Below are 18,308 nucleotides of genomic sequence, written 5' to 3'. Positions count from 1 at the left end.
GACTGCCGTATGTCGCAAAATAATAGTCGTAAAATACCAAAGAATCGACCCACTGTTGCAAAATACAAGTAACACATTTAGTTAGCAATTTAGCGAAATAGCTTCATAAAATGGACATTTTACGTCCAGCGTTGATAAACATAAATGGCAGGATATACAGGAGAAATGTCATAAAAGAAGACCAGTACGAAGATGAGGAAGAGGAAGAGTTTTCGTACATGGAAGGTATAGCCTCCTGATCATGCAAGTCCGGGATTTCATCCTGTTCTCTACTTACAGCCAGGCCTACTGCACATGTTTGTCTTCGTATTTGTTATATTCGTTCATATGTAATTAACTTGAATTATTGTGTTCTTCAGAGAGTGAACTTGTAGATGAACCCTGTGACAACCACCCCATAGAACAGACAGATAAGGGTTACCGCTGTGCCATTGATGTTCCAAGTATTCTTTACAAGTGAGTTGGAGATCATTAGAAAGGCTAGTGTCTTCATGTCAGTGTTCTCTTTTCTTTCACCAGGTTGCATTTGAAAAAAGTCACTTTCATCGTCTCATACGTAGTTGCAGATACACCTTTAGATTACCGGTGAAATACTGTTCTTTTATCATAGGTACATCATTGGCAAGAAAGGAGAGACACGTAGGCGCCTTGAGGCCGATACAAAGACATCCATCGACATTCCAAAACAGGGACTGGAAGGACAGATTGGTTAGTCTGACCAGCCATTCAGACTCTGAAGCTCTGACTGTATATAGATCAGAAACATGTCTTTTTCATTCAACTTTTAACCAATGCATAGAATGACTGTTGGCCAAGTAAAATCTGTGTGCTTGTTTTGTTCCACAGTTGTCATAGGCTCCCAGAAGGCAGCAGTCAGTTCTGCAGTCACGCGCATTGAGGTCCTGGTGGAGAGCTTTCGGAGGAAACAGCCTTTCACCCACTTCCTGTCCTTTGCTTTGAGCCACCCTCAAATCCAAGAAGGATTCCTGAGGTTCAAAGAGGAAGTCTTGAAGAACTGTTCAAAGGTACGGCACTCTTATCAATCATATGGTTGCAATAACAGAATGACTCAAACCAGTATTTAATGCCATTTGGTAAATATATAGCCATTGTATTTACTTTTTTGCATAGGATAATGGAGTAGGTGAAAGCATCTTTCAGAATCCTGCTAAGCTTCACCTCACAGTTGGCACTCTAGTTCTACTGAATGACATGGAAGTAACCAAAGCCTGTGAACAGCTCCAGCAGTGTGAGGACATTATCAAGTAGGTGACTAAACTACTGGATGGAACTAAATATTTTAGCAGCTTTAATGAACTAATTATTCATTATGGTATCAGGAAAATTACAGGGGTGGGCCTTCCTTTGGAGGTCACTGGGATAGAGTACATGAATGATGACCCCGCCATGGTGGATGTCCTGTATGCCAAGGTCAATGCTAAAGATGGATCTGACAAGTGAGGAAGTCCAGTCTGATTATAAGCTTACATCTCACCCTGGGTTGTAAAATTGTATTTCAATTGAGGAGTATTCTTGTTTAAACTCAGAGATCCCATTGTGTTGTAGGCTTCAGCAGGTCGCAGAACAGCTTGTGGAGAACTTTGTCTCAGCAGGGTTGATGGTTAGAGAGTGGGACAGAGTAAAACTCCATGGAACTGTCATGAACACACTGTTTAGAAAACATCCCTCAGGTAAGGAAACCAGTGTTTGTTCAGTATTTAGATATCATGTGCTATATACCCCAGAGTTCAATTTTGTGTCTGGGAGGGCATATTTTAGTAAAACAGCATGTCTGTTCAGTGGGGTTTACTGGAAGGATACTGTCCTGATTCTTGATTTAAAACAGTGTCGAAGTAATCCATTGTACCTATTGGCCAATTATCTCTAATAAAATAACTGGCAAGCAGTGACGTAAAGCTGCATCCTGAGAAACTACAACAACAACAACAACCCATAGAGCCACGTCTGTGAGCAACCTCTCCCCTTTGGTCAAAGCTTGTTTGTGCGGACTGGCCAATGTTTTCCAGTTTCCCCAACAATAGCTTCATTCTTTTGGCCATGGATAAAGTCCAGTTCCAGTTTTTCCAACCTGACTTTATGCAGGGCTGGTCTGTTACCCAGTACAAAGGAGGTGCACCCAGGCTCATTATGGTCTGTGTTTACCCATGGTCAAAATTTACAGCTTGTTTTTGTTGTAATCACATCCGTGTTGACATTGGATTAGCGTTTTCGGGTATCGGTTCTACTAATGTAATTAACCTGACTCTCTCTGTCCAATGCTCAGTGTTATTGTGAAGTAAACTTGTTGTTTATAAGCCTTTGTCTTATCAAGTGATTATGCATCTCTACTGTCAGGTCATCAAACCTTGCTGTGTTAAACCTAGTTAACCTTTTTTTTGTCACTTGTATTTCAGCTGAAGACAATGGAGGTCCAGGAAAACAGAACAGGGAGTCCTTTGATGCAAGAAACATACTAAAGGTCAGAGGAAATACAATTTTTGTTGCCTCAAACATTTCCTTATCATAAAACTAGATGATTTTTCAGCTCCTGTGCAATTAGGTATGATGTAACAAAGTAAATGGAATATTTGAGAAAATGGCTCATGTAACATTTGACATACCAGTGAATTTCCACTCTTACTATTGTGTTGGCTGCCCTCTAATGGTCATAGAGAAGGTTGACGATTTATGTCAGGGAAATTAATTTGAGCTTGTGCTGTGCCGATAGTATATTTTTCAGACTGACTGGTTTCTAGTTCAACAGACAAAGAAATGTACAAGAGAATGCACTTTATGTCTGTTTAAATAGAAGAACTAGAACCCGATCACAGTCTGAAATGTATGCCATAGGCTCTGCACTACTTGAGCTCATTGTTCATTGGTTAGAAATAGGGAAATGTACAAGAGAAAGCACATTCTATTTCAAATCAAATAACAATTAGCTGAACTAGAGCCTGTGGCATATATTTCAATATTTGACTGGTTGCTAGTTCTTCAAGTTAAACAGGCAGAATGTGCTTCCTTTATATTTCCCAAGCCAGTCTAAATAGCTAGATAAACGTATGCTAAAGGTATGTGGTGGTGGATATTAAGCTAACCCATGCTTTGCCCTCTTAATGGCCTCCTCAAACACTAGATGGCTATTTGAACAAACCAACTTACATTTCAGTCAGCATTACTGCTCAGTATGTTTTGAAAGGTACGTTTAGTCTCCCACATTTGCCCTGAGAATGTAGCTTGAGAGTTCCTGACATGTGTCCAACCAGTTACCATAGTAACATCATGTTTGTAAGTGAGATGACTCATCTTGTCATTCTGTGTATACTCACTCTCTCATTTACACTATGCACAGCCACAAAAGATAAAGCTTCAAATGCCCATGTTCTGTTTCTTAGCTTATGTGTAAAACTAACCATATTCTATGTTTGTCTCTCACGGCAGGCTTTTGGATCATACTACTTTGGGGAGTTTAGTTTGAACACTGTCCAACTTTCCCAGAGGTACTCTACTGACTGCACTGGCTACTACACCTCAGCAAGCTGCATTACCTTCTCATGAAGAGTCTTGTGGACTGAGCATCATATAGTACATTAGGTAAGAGACCAAAGAATATTCGCCCCAAAGACTCTTAAAGTAACTTAGAACAGTGAGCAAGTCTGATATTGGGAATGAGCCTCAGCTTGCACTTTGTTGTCCAGCAGATGGCACCACACCCATTGATAAGAGGGGGATTAAGGAAGGGTGAGCAGGTGCCACATGGCGACATTATTCAACTGGTCATATGGACAGCCAGGCTGAACACTTGAGACTTAACGTAAGAGGAACGTTTACGGCTAATCTACCACTGAGCTGACCGGCAGACAAGATGTTTAGAAAGGCTGTTTGATAAACCAATGCTGTTGTACTTAACTACTTGTTACTATTCCATCATTTTATTTACCATATAGACACTTTTATCCAAAATTACGTACAAATAATGCATATTGAAAGAACAGCAGAAGACCAAGAATCAGAAGTGCACTGATGGGAGTGCAAGGACCCTTCTTTCTTTGTGCAGGGGTAGCTAGATGACCCAATGTTGCAGAGTGAAGCTCCTGAACTGGTATGTATGGCTGGATGATGCCCTGGACGTATGTGGGGCCTGTCCTGTTGGCCACAGCCTACTCAAATGTCAGGGATTTGTGCCTGCTCCTTGCGGCAGGATTGTACTGTGGCCTGGACGAGCATCTGGGTGTAGTACTCTGCCCGAAACAGAAGGTTCCTCTTTATGTTGCGTAGAGAATACCTGCCAGTTGTCGTTGAGCAATGTGTCTCTTGAAACCCAGGTTGTCATCGTGGACGACGCCTAGCGTTCTTGCCGAGCGAGAGGCTGCTACACAGATGTTGTCATTAGTGATGGAGATCTCTCGAGCCGAAGAGGATCTGGCAGGAATGAAGCTCCGTCTTGTGGGGATTCAGTTTCAGGTAGTGGGAGGACAACCACGACACAGCTGATTGTCATCAGTGTAGCACTGGTAAGAGAAGCCAAGTGATTGGATGACCAAGCAGAGTGATCTGGTGTAGATGGAGAAGAGGAGGGGTCTGGAAGGTCCTACCAGATAGTAGGACCTGGACTAGAAGAGAGAGCAGTTCCAGCAGCCCATTTTGATCAGAAAGGAGATGAGAAGCTGGTGGTTGACCGTGTCAAAGGCTGCAGACGTAGTGGAGGATCAGCACGGATTAGAGGTTGGAAGATGTAGCTGTGTTGAGGGCCTCTGTCACCGCCAGTAGAGCCAGTGTCTGGCTTTGAAGCCAGATTGGTGGTGAGTCTAGCAAGTTGTTCCTGGTTAGGAAGGTGAATCCCTGACTAAGAGCAGCACATTCCAGTTCTTTTAAAAAAAAAGAACAATCGGAGGGAAACCGAACGGACGTCGATGTAGGACAGGGATGGCTTTTTTGGCAAGGGAATGACTTGAGCCATCATGAAGTCTGAGGGGACAACACCAGTGGTTAAGGAGGTGTTGATGATTGACGAAAGAAAAGGGAGGATTTCACCAGATACGGACTGGTGATGGGATCCAGAGGGCCTGAAGTCGGTGGGCCATGATGAGTTGTTTCGCAAATTGTTATACCATTGAAATGTACCATTACCATGTTGTTTCCATAAAACCTAGTTCCTTCCCATTCAGAAGACAGACATGGTTGGATGTTCTGCATCTCGGTGAATGTAAGCGCAGCAAGACCTGACTCAGCCCAGTGCAGCCTCCTGTCTTGCCTCCCAACCCGCCCTATGCCACCTTCTGCTTGGTATGCAGGAGGAGGATCACAGAGGCCGCTTCTGTTTGTCAGCTCTGCCCTCTCCACCCCGCCCCCCATTTCAGCAGAGTGAGTTCCCTGTGTTTCTGGAGTCTTGTCAACACAAGCCGATTAGACAGGGATATGTAAATGTCTCTGTTGGAAAACACAGCCAGCCACCCAAGCATTGATTAGTGTGCCTTTCCCTGTCTTTGTCTCCTGAGACAATGCTTGTTAAAGTCTGGGCCTGGGATGAAAATCACACTCAGGTGCATGCCTGACGGATTCTGAGAAACGCCAATGTGTCTCCAAGCAAACACATAGGGAGATTGGGTGTTTTACAAGTTGATTAGACTCAATAAGACCAGACCTCATCTATTTCAACAGAGACAGGATTCAGTCTAAATGTTCACGAAGAGTAATGCTACAGAGACATGTTGGATAACTGTTAGGCGAGGTTTCTTCTAACTCCCCAGTCAATATCTGTGCAAAATATTTGCAAAAAAACCAGAAATGACTGCAGCCGCAATGCTCCTCTGCCTAATTTGCGTTGCAGTGACTTTGACTCTTGACAAGTTAGTGTTTTGTTTCTACTTGTGTGAATGTTTTCTATGTAGTGGCAGCTTGTATCTTTTGGGGGCAGGGTAGATACTGTATATATGCCTATGTAGTCCGATCATTGCAGCCTACAGTGGGAGGCTTTGACCGCTGAGGTTTTCTATTTGTCTCTTCCACGCCTGATAAATGAGATCTCAATGGTGACTTTGGGGTTCTGGTTCTGGTTTTCTGCAAGGATTTATCCTTTCTGTTCTTTTTTTAAAGATTAAGATGAATTACGGTAATTGTGTAAGTTATGTGTTATTCATGGTTCTATGGAACTCATTATAAAATTATTAATTTTTCTTTCTGTATGACATTTCATCACCCAATGTTGTATTTTTATTTGGTATCTCACACAAGCCATATTGGGGGGGGGTACATGGAAGATGGAAGTTTGGTGGTGGGGCTTGCAGCCCTGAAATTTCTGATTCTGATTAGTTGAGTACTCACAGCAGCATACGAGTATTTCATCCAATCATCCATCCAACCAACCAATCATCCGTCCAACCAGTCATCCAATCATCCATGCCATTTAATCGGCATGGGGGGGGGGGGGGTTAAATCTCCACATTACTTTGTCAAATCTGTTTTCTCACTATGGCATTTTGGTCATTTTGATTCCGCTTTGCTACTACTGCTCATCTATTTTCCAGTAATGACCTAATGACCCCATTACCCCAAAGAAGTACATCACGTTCAACAGCATCACAACTTGAATCTCCTCCATGTTTAGTGTCGCTTGCTTTGCACGGTGTACAATGCATATGTCAGCCAACTAATTTGCCTGTTTTCTTCTGGGGAGAGTTCCTGTAATGAAAATGCGGCTAACAATGTACAAGTACAAGTTCTGCAATACAAGTCCACTGCAAGTTTCTGTGGGTCAAAAGTCACAGGGTAGCTGTCAAAGTTTTTGTCGAGTGGTAAAAGTATTTTTATGTAAACTATCTACTCCCATGAGATGAGCAATGTCCTCCAGGCCATTGGCTTTAACAGTCCCTGCTTAAAATACCAGAGAGAAACCAGTGTGAAAGAGAAAGTGTTCTCAGGTCAAATAAATCACAATTTTACTGCAACAGCCCTAACATAGCCCTAATAATATACACTCCCTCTAAAGTGGATTTGGAAATTGGGCTGTTATAAGTACTGTGTGTACAACAATCTTACAACAATTCCTATTCATATACTGAAACTGTTCTCAGTTCTGTTGACATGATAAAACATGATAATGTGAAAAAGCTTCCCCTCTCCGTTACCCTAGTTTCCCTCCGACCAACCCACTCCACCTCCACCCTCTACCCTTTGACATGATAGATCAAGGCACAAAAACAGCCTCAAATAACTGCAAACAAACTTTTACGAAATTAAACTACCAGCACAACTTATCCACCAACCATATTTCCTTTCTACCCAGGAGTCCCACGGCCACTAGACATATCAACAGCATTCAGACACAAAGGCCACAAGAGCCAATTTCCTCTGCCATCCATGGTGATATCCACCAAAATAGCCTAGAGTATACATAAAGTATATGTACTGTATATCAGGTAAACAAAGAATATACATGAAGTATATGGATACTATTCTTAATAACCAGTAAGCAAGCAAGCAACATACCACATAGCTGAAAAAGACACTTAACCATAATATTTACAATAACACCAATTTTCTGTAGTTACTCATGACAATAAAACAAATCATTTCAGTTTGGCTTAGTGTAATTGTGCTGTAGAAAGCTGGATATTGTCATTCTAAACCATGGAATGCAATTTTTCTTACTGTTATTAGAAATGATGCTCTCATTGAGAATGATTTTATATACCTCGAAACATCTAAGGGGAGAAAATAGATGTTTGAAAGATGTGACCTTTAAAAGCCATAGATATGTTAAATTTACATACCTGAAGTGATTGGAGCACACAGGAAATCAATTAAGCTGTTAATTACTTTTTAAGGTCAAGGTAACTTTTTCCCATTAAGTGTCTTGCAGTAAAACTACTAATGGCTTAAGGTTCATTAAACATACAAATGCGTAGGCTACGTTTTTACAAAACACAATTAAACTAGAGAGTTTTTGACACTGTTTTGAGTGTGGATCAGCTCCCTGATCAGGTTATAACATTAACTAGTATCAGAGATTTCTCTCTGCTACAATTACTACTCATAAATAACTCATTCATCTAAAGGTAGGAGGTCCTCAGTAGCAGCATACGGTTTAGTGCAGGAACAAGAAAGCAGGTGCTTGATACCATCGTTAGCACTGTAATATGAAACGTATTATTTTCTTTAGCATTGTGTGTTCATTGTTTGAAATGCTATTCCAGCTGAGAGTCTCTGGCATCTACCTGTCAACACTCATCACATTGTCACTGATGGGAATTGATGGACAGTCAAGGTTAGAGTATTTGAAATGTGCCTCTTGCGCACACGCACACACTGAGAGAGGCAGGTGATCCCTGCTGCAGCTCTTTATCATGCAGTGTGTGGAAGGCAAACCTGCAGCTGTCAGTGTCTGTTTAACCAGAGATCCATCCACACAGGGCAGGGAGGCACAACCACAGGGGTCTGAACAGCAGCTAGCTAGGAAGGCCTCCAGTTGTTTTTGTTGAGCAGCTGAATATAGAATGAGTGAACTGCAACGTCATACCACTCTGGAAGCTAATATAGTGGGATTTCACTGGAAACTGATCATTTAGCATCTCACTTACTTGTCCAATTAACATGCTAATTTGGGATTCGAACTGTCAATCATTCAATCCACATTAGCAGTTGAGACCTGAATCATTCGTCACCTTTTTCTGCTCCTGAAAACCCAAGCCATTTCATTGTGTGCACTATTAAAACTGTCGCTTAATAGATTATTTCTCCTCTGGCGTAGCTGCTTCCCAATAGTTCCCCTTTAATTAACCAAACCAACCCAGAACATGTAGGCGTTGGAAGCATTATCATTATTATTATTATTAACCCTTGTGTTATCTTCGGGTCATTCTGACCCAACAGTCATTGTGACCCACCGTCGTATTGCGACAACTTTACCGCATACAAGAACAAAGTGAAGCATTTTCTTTTAACCGTTGGGCTGTCTCAGACCCCCCACATTGCGAAGGTTAAAAGAAAATTATTTTAATTTGTTTTTGTATTGGGTAAAATTGGGTAAACACAAAGATGGTTCGTTATGAACCTTTGGGTCATGTGACCCGAAGGCAGCACAAGGGTTAAGCAACCATGTCTACTGTTCATTCAAATTCTCAATGTGTGCAGCACACATACAGGTGAAATGCTTCCAATGCTGTCTGCCTAGCCCAGAGTACACTGACGCAATGGGGGTGAGTGCAAAATGGATTCAGAATGCGCTCCACCAACTTTGCACTCATAATAGCTGTGTGACCTAGTTTGAATTAAACCTACACATTTGTAGCAACTCCCCTTACAGTTGCAAGTCACTTGAGATTACTTCTTATATGCCGCCAATGAGACTTGCTCTGTTTGAAAAAATACCAACACGGCTGCTTTGATGGGGCTTTCCAATAATCTTCAGTGAAAAAAAAATCAGTTAACTGGTTAACAGTGAAGCAACTCAGAACCAGTGTTTTATACAGTGTCAATAATAGATATCAAAACTTGGGGAAACCAATTTCTCATAGCCACTGTACTAAATCAAACATTGTTTATGTCCTGCAGGGCGGAGATTAATACCATGTTGGAGAGGTGGACGACCAACAGTGTAGATAGACAGTCTGCTCCCCCCCAGCAGCTATGGGCAGCAGACAGCAACTCTATCTCTGCTTCTAACACAATGGACCTCATCTTTATCTCCAGATCCTCTAAGCAGGTACCATGAATCAGACTACTTGGTGTGCCATGCTGAGTGTCTACCCTATCAAGGTCAGGCTTCAGATGAACAGTGTCCTGTTAAAATGTGTCTCAAGTGTTTTCCATTGGGCGGGAGAAATGCCTGGATTTCAATGATCTGCAATAAAGTCCAAGCATTAAATCTTGGTTTGTGACATTTGAGGATTCCCTTTTTTAAGGATGGCAAAATTAACCAAGGATTATGTTAATAAATCATAGTTTCCACTGTTTGTCATTGAGCAGCTAAATGGACATCTACATTCTATATATTATTGTCTGATGTAAAGACCTGAACATTTTTGTTTTAATCTGACTATAGGTCATGTGTGAGTAGCCAATAGAGTGAGGAGGTACTACTAAACACGTCTGCCAATTCATCTCTGGCAGATAGTTTGGTCTCTGCCCTATTTACATTTTGCAGATAACAAATATTTGCAGATTACAGCATTTGCCGATAACCAACTCGGGGTGTATTCAATTTGACTGTCTTGTTGTGATTCAAATAAAGTGCTTCTCTCTTCGGCGTCTTTGTGTAAACTGATTAAAGCTTACCCGATAGAAAAGATGAGCTCCATCAAGGGAAGAGGAGGAGAAGGCAGGAAGATGACATCAGTTAATCCAGCGTTTTAATTAAAGGCTCTCGTCCACAGCTCACCTCAAGGGACCAACATGTAAGGAAGAGATACGCAGCAAAAAAACATAAATATCCCTGGTTGAGTGTCATTTTCTTGTGCTGCGTCTCTGTAGATGAAGTTTGATTGACACCAGCTGCACACATACTGTTTATGTTTTATTGTTTAGCCTTTGTATTAACATACTGTATGCTAATTAATGAAAAGGAATGAGTTTTCAAGGACGTCTGGACCTCTGATAGGCAACCAAAGCACACTTGCTGAGGAAGCATAAGACCTACATCTGCAGGAAGGTTGTAAATAACATTATTAATCCCACATGACTGGTTCTTCATATGAAGATGTATCCATAACTCATATAACCTGTACATCCCTCTAATCTTCTGGATTTGCCCTAGCATATACTCTACCTCAAGAATGAATCTTACCATGATTTCTGGCTGTTCCAATGGATGGCTAAAGCTATGTTGTCTGCCTTGTGACCACTATTGATGATAAGAAGAGGCAAGCAAGCTTGTATTTGAGCTGTTCTGTGACAAATGTACCGACTCTTCAATCCAACCCATCCCACAAGCCCTTTTCAAACCCTTTGCCACACATGATAGACTAGTTAAAGACTTGATTTTTATGTTTCACTGTACTGCAGTAGCTATAGTTCACTGTTTGAATCAGGTTGATGCTGCAGCTGTCCTTCTGTGCTACCATAGGACCAGGAGAATCCAGAAATGTAGTCTGATCATGAACATGATGGATGGGGACCTCTCGTAACACATCTTGTCGAGGGTCACCTAATGTTGACAGGCACAGCTGGCTGTCTTGGCTTCTGTCCTCCTTCACAGCCCTGGGACTCTGCCGACTCAGTAAAGTCTGCATCGGCCACGTCAACTGTTTTGTTGACTGAATGTCTTTCCTCCTGCTAAGTAGTGTAAAGATATGGTAAAGTGAGCCAGCTGGCTGTCCAGCTTTGGCTGAGGTTAGAAACCTTAACCCCAAATGAACCTGTTTGTGAGAATGAGGTCCTACATGCGAAGGAAGCCCATACAGTATGTATTGGAAAATAGATGTTTTTTAAATTGACAAGAATCCTCACATTGTTGTAGTATTATAATAATATTTTATTTTTATGTTAAGATTGGGATACCAAGGGAACAACACATTTCCGGGTGGTAAGACAAGAAAGAAACATTAAAAAAATAAACACATATGAGTTGTAGTGTTTGTTACTGCTGCAATATACTGGTTTGAATAAAAAAAGCCAATTAACAGCTTTTAGGAAGCCCCCCCCCCCTCTCTCTCTCTCATTCATGCTTGCGTTTCGACAACCGTGGTGTGGAGCATATTCGAGTCGGTCAACATTGCATCGCGAAACCTTGGATAGAGGACATACGATATACTGAACTGCAACACAAATATGGTCGGCATGAAAGATCTTGGTTTCTTGCTGGTGCCCTTTCTTGTGTTGATCGGGTTTTCGATGCAGGTAGATGTGATAAGTGAGAAAGAGGGAGAAAAGGCAGGAAATTTCATGGAAGATGAGCAATGGCTGTCTACCATCTCTCAATATAGTCGTAAGATCAAACACTGGAATCGCTTCAGAGACGTGAGTCTGCTCTTTTAATCGTTACATCATGTCATATCGTTTGTCTATTCAATTTAGAAGAAGAGAAACCTGCACGCATGAATTACATATGGGTTATATCATAGGTGAATATCGGACGTTGAGGCAAAACTGTTTATTATGGTAACTAATTGTATGATTCCACTTAATTCCACTCAGTATACACAGTGATCAATGCAACATGAGTAAACACTGTGAATAAAACAGTTAATAAAACTGGTTAAAGTTACAACACACATATAATAACTGTGTATGCCAATTGAGACTAAATGCAGGTACTCTTGAATGTGTATGATGACTTAAATGTTGGCTTTAGATAAAGGCCTTTAATTAAAGAATTGTATGAAATTGTGAGGGCGCAGTTATGCAGAATTACATCTCATAAACTGATCATGCTTGTTTGCACTATGCTGTTGCTTTCTTTTAGCACATGAGTATTGTAATGAACTTATAACAATTAAATTACATTTTTGTTTATAAATTCACAATTTTAGTCAGTTAATCTGAGGTAGCCTACTAAAAACAGTTCAACAAACAGTGCTTGATAGATGCCATGTCAAAATGAATCAACAAAAGTAATGTACATGTGCAAATCCATGATATTTGTGATCCTAACAGTTGTTTATTGTGTTGTTTCATTGTATTTATAGACTGTTTCTAGAGTAAAAACATTACTTTTACAATGTAGAATAGTCAGAACTACGTAATTGAATAGACTAATTGTGTAATAGAATCTAAACAATTTATAAGGATTATCTGAAATTAGGGGAACGTTGCAAGCAATATGCTGCTCAGCTCCTAAGGGAAACTTGGATATTCAGTCTGGTGTTGTGTTTGTATTTACCAATCAATAATTATTGATTTTGTCACTCCTTCCCATGCATTTAAAATGTTCTCCTGTACAGTGGGTGACCATCGAGGTAGCACTAGGCTATTTGCTGTTGCTATTTGTGGACTCTCACCTACAGTAGGAGTATTTGTGGTTTGAATTCAAATATTCTAAAGGCAAGCATTTTCAAGAACACTCACAATCATAGGACAGGTGAAGACAATGCTACACTTGTGTGTCAACCATCAGGCAATCTGGCAGGAAGTTGGGTGTGGCAGTGCCATGATAGTGGTACACTTGGAGATGGCTCCCTGCGTGCCAAGGACAGAACACATGGCATGAAACAGAGCACAGTGCCCTCAGAGGGGGTAGTTGGTTAGCAACGGCTTTAATCCCAGCCTCCTCCATAACGACGAGATGGTCACTAGATCTCAATGCCAGGGGAACATACTCTCATAACAAACAAACAGGAATCTCTGTGGATTATGATCACACAGAGATGGCACAGTGATTGGCCATTCATTGTTGACAGCCCAACAGACTCATGGATTGCCATTAAAATGAGTCTGCAGGTACTTTGGAATATTAAGTGATGCTGTCTATAGAAGGCGATGTGAAGACTTGTAAGAAGTTTTGTAAACGTCAATTGGTACACAGCCCTGGAAAGAGCTTTGTGATGTAATTTATATTTCAGTAAAAGTGAATGTCACTGTATAAAGGATTTGATTTTAATCGGATTGGTTGGTTTGGCCTTAGCAGATTTCTGAATTGAATTGATTAGCGCTATGTTATTGAACAAGGATAAATAATGAGAGGAAACAATGCATGCAAGCTGCTGAGACAGAAGGTGTCAGAATAGTGCACAGCGGGCGTCAAGGTGTTATACACGTCTTATTATGGACCACGTTACCGTCAAAGTTGTCATCACAACACATTTCAACAAGTCAACTAGCACTGCAAATATCACGCTGAATAATTCTTTTGCACTCTGTCGCAGAAAGATAATAGCTAAGAATGCACACACAGTTAGTTCACATGAGGAGTCTCAAGAGACAAGAAAGGTCAGACAGTGAAGATGGGCACTGGAAGATCAAGCCTCATTAAAAAGCCCATTACCAAATGACAATGTAGGCCTCTCAAGCTCAACACTCAATACTATTTGTCACAACTCGATTATGATCGTTTGAAAAAAGAAACAGCTGCCTGTTTAGGGTCCCATTTTTGGATTTGCGTTCTGGTGCTTGAACGCCATCCTCCTCTGCTTTGGGGAAGAACCCAACCCGGCGCCAAGGCGGACAATGCTCTACTGTTCAGGGCCGACTTTCCCGCTCCCATATCTCTCTCCACAGCGCAAGCAAGGAGCTCATTAAAGTGCAGAGCAGATCTGCAGCCACAGAGGGCTGCCTGGGATTGCACCTGTTATACTGCCAGCTAAATTTTTAATGAGGGGAAATTGCTACATCCTTTCTCTGCAAATGGCTTCTGAGTTCCTTTGGTTTTTATGATTAGTACGTGGAATTATCCAGAATAGTAGTAGTGAAGGGGACTGGCGCCCCATGAGAATCTTTTAAGTTGCCTACCTCGTAAATTGAGGACAGTGGCCAATGGATAAACAGTGATAAGCCATTGATTGAGGTAGCAGCCGCGTTCTTGGATTTGAGCCTACATTTTGTATCTTTTTACAGTGCAGACCAGTAATAATGTGATCCATATACAGTATTTTACAGTGGAGAAGTACATGGAAATTGCATGCATATGAACGCAATAAATCAATGTGTGGATAAAGGCGCCGTTAAATTGCCTTGGAGTCTGCTTTAGCATCTGCTAAATGAAAAAGAAAAGCCAAATGTAGGTAGGGCCTAATCAAAACCGCAGGGCAGTGTGTTTTCCCCAAGTATGGTAGCCTACAGTGCACCGGTGTTGTGCTATACATGTCATTAGGCAGACACTAGGCTAGCACTGACCCGTGCTCCTTTACCAAGCCCACAGCCTGATTGCAGTGGAAGCTCTGCCTAAGCAACAGGACTCAAACGTTTATTAGCCTCCCACAGGACTCATGCTTAAGCACTAACAGCCAATGCAATTATGGATTGGAAAGAGTGAATGCAAAGTCCATTAGGTGTTGATATGTAATCAAACTCCCAATTAAAAAGTGTGCAGGCACAGAGAGAAAATAGGAAAAAGACAACAACAAATAAATGAGCGATCCACAAGCAAAATCCCAGGGTCAGGCTATCAAATAGTGCGTCCATAGCTCCCTGCACAAAGAGCGTTAATTAGATCCAAATGGCAAAACTGGTGGATGGTGATATTTTTTTTCTCCTGTTGCTTTGAACAAAAGATAACTGCACTGGCCTGTTGACATGCATGCTGGAGGTCAATGTCAAAAGGGCTGCTGATATGCTGTAGTGGAAGCCTTTGAAACAACAGAAGAAACCAAATTAAGAGATGCATGCCGGGTTTTCTGGCTTCCCGGCGCAAGCGTGGGTGACTCTTAATTTGGTACAGAGGCTGTTCCTTTGGTAAACTATGCTTGGTGCCTGAAGAAGAATTTACACCCGCCTAGCTCAGAGGAACCCATTGTGAAGGCTCTTAAACCCAGGCTCTACAACAGGGAAGCTTTTTATAGCTACATACATTCCACAGCCGTTAGATTTATTATTTTCACAAATATTGCCAAGACTTTCTTCCAAAGTATGATTCTGAACGGTTGCAATATACTATGATTATAATAGGTTATGCCTTTTCTGTTTGCAGCCACAGTATCTCAGTTCCCTATACAGGAACAAGACTGCACAGATGGTTGGAATTCCGTTGCTTTACGAACCCCTATTTTCTTGCTATTTGCTGAAATGTCAAGCAGAATAATTAGACTTTCCAAGGTTCTTCCTTTGGCTTTTGTCGTTCATGCATTATTTATTGGGACATCTGCTTGAAAGTTGCCTCTGCAGCGTTGAAGCACTTTTCACTTTGTCGACAGACAGATAAACGACGCCACTCTTTCTCTTCTGCTGGTTTTGTCTTCATCCTGTGACTATATATGTGCAAAGCCCAGGAGCCAATAGAAACTTCACCCATCTAATGAACAGAGTAACCTAGAAATACTCTTATTATTTGGTGATGAAAATTGATGGACTCTGGTGCTACACATGCCCTGAATATGCTCTCCCTAAGAAAAAGGACATTATAAATGCATTACAGACACTGACTGAACAGAATCGAAACTGATTGAAAATACACCAGTGCAGGTGCTGCTTCCTAAATGTGTACCCTTCACAGTATGTCCTCAGCAAAACACTCCCAGTCACAGAGCTGTCCTAATTGCTTATCTGGACTTGTCTGCTTTTTGCCAAAGACAAACACAGGTCTGGAAATCCATTTAACCAGGGCTAAATATACTATCGCCTATACAACAATACCTGCACATCCTGAACGAAAGGGAAAGTGTGCTGTTTTTCACACCCTTTGTTTGAACAAACTAAAACCAACTTCAGAACCTTCACAGACACAGCCTTGCAAAATCCAGATGAGGATAGCTGAGTTAATTACAGCGCTGAGTCCATCTTGATATCATAGCTGTATGCAGGCATAGCCTCAGGAGTCTTTGTTCTTGTGATACGTGGATGTCCTCAGGGTGCCATCATTGTGGTTAATCCTTTATGACTCACATGCTCCAAACAGCAGATGTTTTCGTGTGTGATGTCTTCACTTTCACAACTAATGAGGATGTAAATAGAGAATGATTTGCTGTCCCCTATATCCATCATAGACTATGATAGAAACCTTAGGAGTAACAGTGGCCGACATAATGGTGTTTGGGTCAAATTGTCATTGATAGATGACGTTGGTATATTCTGCTTTAGGCCAAAACAGTGCTCCACCTAGAAACAGCAGGGAAACATTGTACAATGAGATGAGGGAGCTATGGGAACTTGTAGGACATGCTCTTGCCTGGAGAAATATCAGCACCATCCTTGTTCACCCCCACTAATGTCAAACCAAGGTTGACACTCTTGTATATGTAGAATGAAATGTTACCTAATTCTTTCTTAATATCCCTTCAGTACAACAAGCTAGAACCATGCTGTGTGTTATGGTGAAAGGTCAGTTGGCGCTGTATCCCTGTATTGGCCCTGTCAGTATTTGTTGTTGGTTTGGGAGAAGATGTCCATGACTGGGGTAGAGGGGGTGTGTGTGTGAATAAGGTGTAGAGATCCACCTGCCCAAAAGGAAGTATCTAACATGTTATCCGGATATACTTGAATGTTTGTGTTGTGTGAGGCACAATTTTGCAGTTGTGTTATGGACATGCTGTATTGAAGTACTGAAATGACCTTAATCAAGCAAATCATATCATGTATTGATTTGCTATATTGGAATCCAAGTCTTCATTTCCAAACAACCTCTAATTTGCATTGAAATGCTTGGTGTTATTGGAGATCCTTCCTTAAGCTCTAGCACAGCACCATAGTGCGATCCGCTGTTTTAATAAACACAAGCTACTGGGGGGAGATTGACATTATCACCAGCCACAACAATGCAATTTAGTTCTCATTCCCCTGTACAGACAGAAGGAATTAAATTTAAAAAGCCAGCGTGCATATTTAAAGTAGCTATCCCTGTGATTTACTCTCCCAGAAGGCTTCCTTTGGCCACCAACTGTGGTGGTTATTACCATTGTCTTCTCCCATCGTTCCACTATTAGTAATAGTCCCTAATCTGAAATGACTTTGTGGCTCCCTGTTACCCACCAAGTGAGTTTAATTAATTCAACCAGCAAGTATTTATGAAAATTGGAAGGGGAAAACATCTATACAATGAGAATCAAACAGACTTAAAACAATTCTTGAAATTTGTCAAATTGCTCTTTGGTGGATATTGGCAACCACAAGATTGAATTCACACAGGCTTGAATTAATAATAAGTGCCTGAAGCTGTCAATTCCAATTCTTTCTCTTTCAGGTTAGTTATCTGTGTGTAACATGTGTTGTGCTGAAGTTCATCACTATTGTTTAACTGTCTTTTCAAATTGCATCCACCACAAGGCATAAAATTGCTCAAACTTTCTAATCAGTGAGATGTGTAAAGGCTGATTTAAACAAGCCCATCTGTTTTGGAATTCATTCTGCGTAATTTTCATAGCTTGACGGATTACAATTGTGTTTTGTGGGATACTTCAGGAAATGAACAGGAGGTTAGCTACCACTTCATTGTACAGTTGAATACAGGTATGTAGGTTAGTTTTCAAATGTGGATGGGACAATGTAATATATAATGAAACCCACACCCCTGGTTGAACAACTGCTTCAAGGTTGTATCAACTTAGCATGGGAAATGTATTTAGCTTGAATTGTAGCATTGTGTTCTACAACAACATTCCCATAACCCTGTTTTTTTCCAGAACAGGGCAAGTGAAGTCAGAATACAGCATTGTATTCAGTATAATAGACCATTGTATGCAGCATTGTATACAGATGTCATTGATTTTCCAAGTCTATTATTGTTC

At 41.2% G+C, this 18,308-nt stretch overlaps 2 protein-coding genes across 4 annotated transcripts in view; both read left to right on the top strand.

The window, feature by feature from the left end:
• Window positions 1-10: 10 nt before the first annotated feature.
• Window positions 11-10,243, top strand: ascc1 (activating signal cointegrator 1 complex subunit 1). Of its 2 annotated transcripts, XR_009931962.1 has the most exons (11): window positions 11-225; window positions 360-456; window positions 611-708; window positions 847-1,025; window positions 1,132-1,265; window positions 1,341-1,457; window positions 1,567-1,691; window positions 2,415-2,479; window positions 3,442-3,594; window positions 9,133-9,197; window positions 9,553-10,243. XR_009931962.1 is itself a non-coding variant. In XM_062475660.1 (10 exons), exons 1-9 carry the CDS (start codon window positions 111-113, stop codon window positions 3,556-3,558), a joined length of 1,047 nt encoding a protein of 348 aa, XP_062331644.1. In that variant the 5' UTR covers window positions 12-110; the 3' UTR covers window positions 3,559-3,594; window positions 9,553-10,243. The 2 variants fall into 2 exon arrangements, 1 of the variants encoding a protein (XP_062331644.1); XM_062475660.1 differs by lacking the exon at window positions 9,133-9,197 and having other exon boundaries at window positions 12-225.
• A 1,430-nt stretch (window positions 10,244-11,673) lies between these two features.
• The window catches only part of LOC134031033 (testican-2-like), a 29,742-nt gene continuing 23,107 nt past the window's right edge, over window positions 11,674-18,308 (top strand). For both annotated transcript variants that reach the window (XM_062474503.1, XM_062474504.1), the window contains exon 1: window positions 11,674-11,955. In XM_062474503.1, coding sequence (XP_062330487.1) covers window positions 11,767-11,955 — 189 coding nt within the window. In that variant the 5' untranslated portion in view covers window positions 11,674-11,766. The remainder of the gene's footprint in view (window positions 11,956-18,308) is intronic.

The sequence above is a fragment of the Osmerus eperlanus genome, chromosome 12 (genome assembly GCF_963692335.1).
Source record: "Osmerus eperlanus chromosome 12, fOsmEpe2.1, whole genome shotgun sequence".
Lineage (NCBI taxonomy): Eukaryota > Metazoa > Chordata > Actinopteri > Osmeriformes > Osmeridae > Osmerus > Osmerus eperlanus.
The sequence above is the reverse complement of the archived record's forward strand: the minus strand, read 5'-3'. Positions and strand labels throughout refer to the sequence as shown.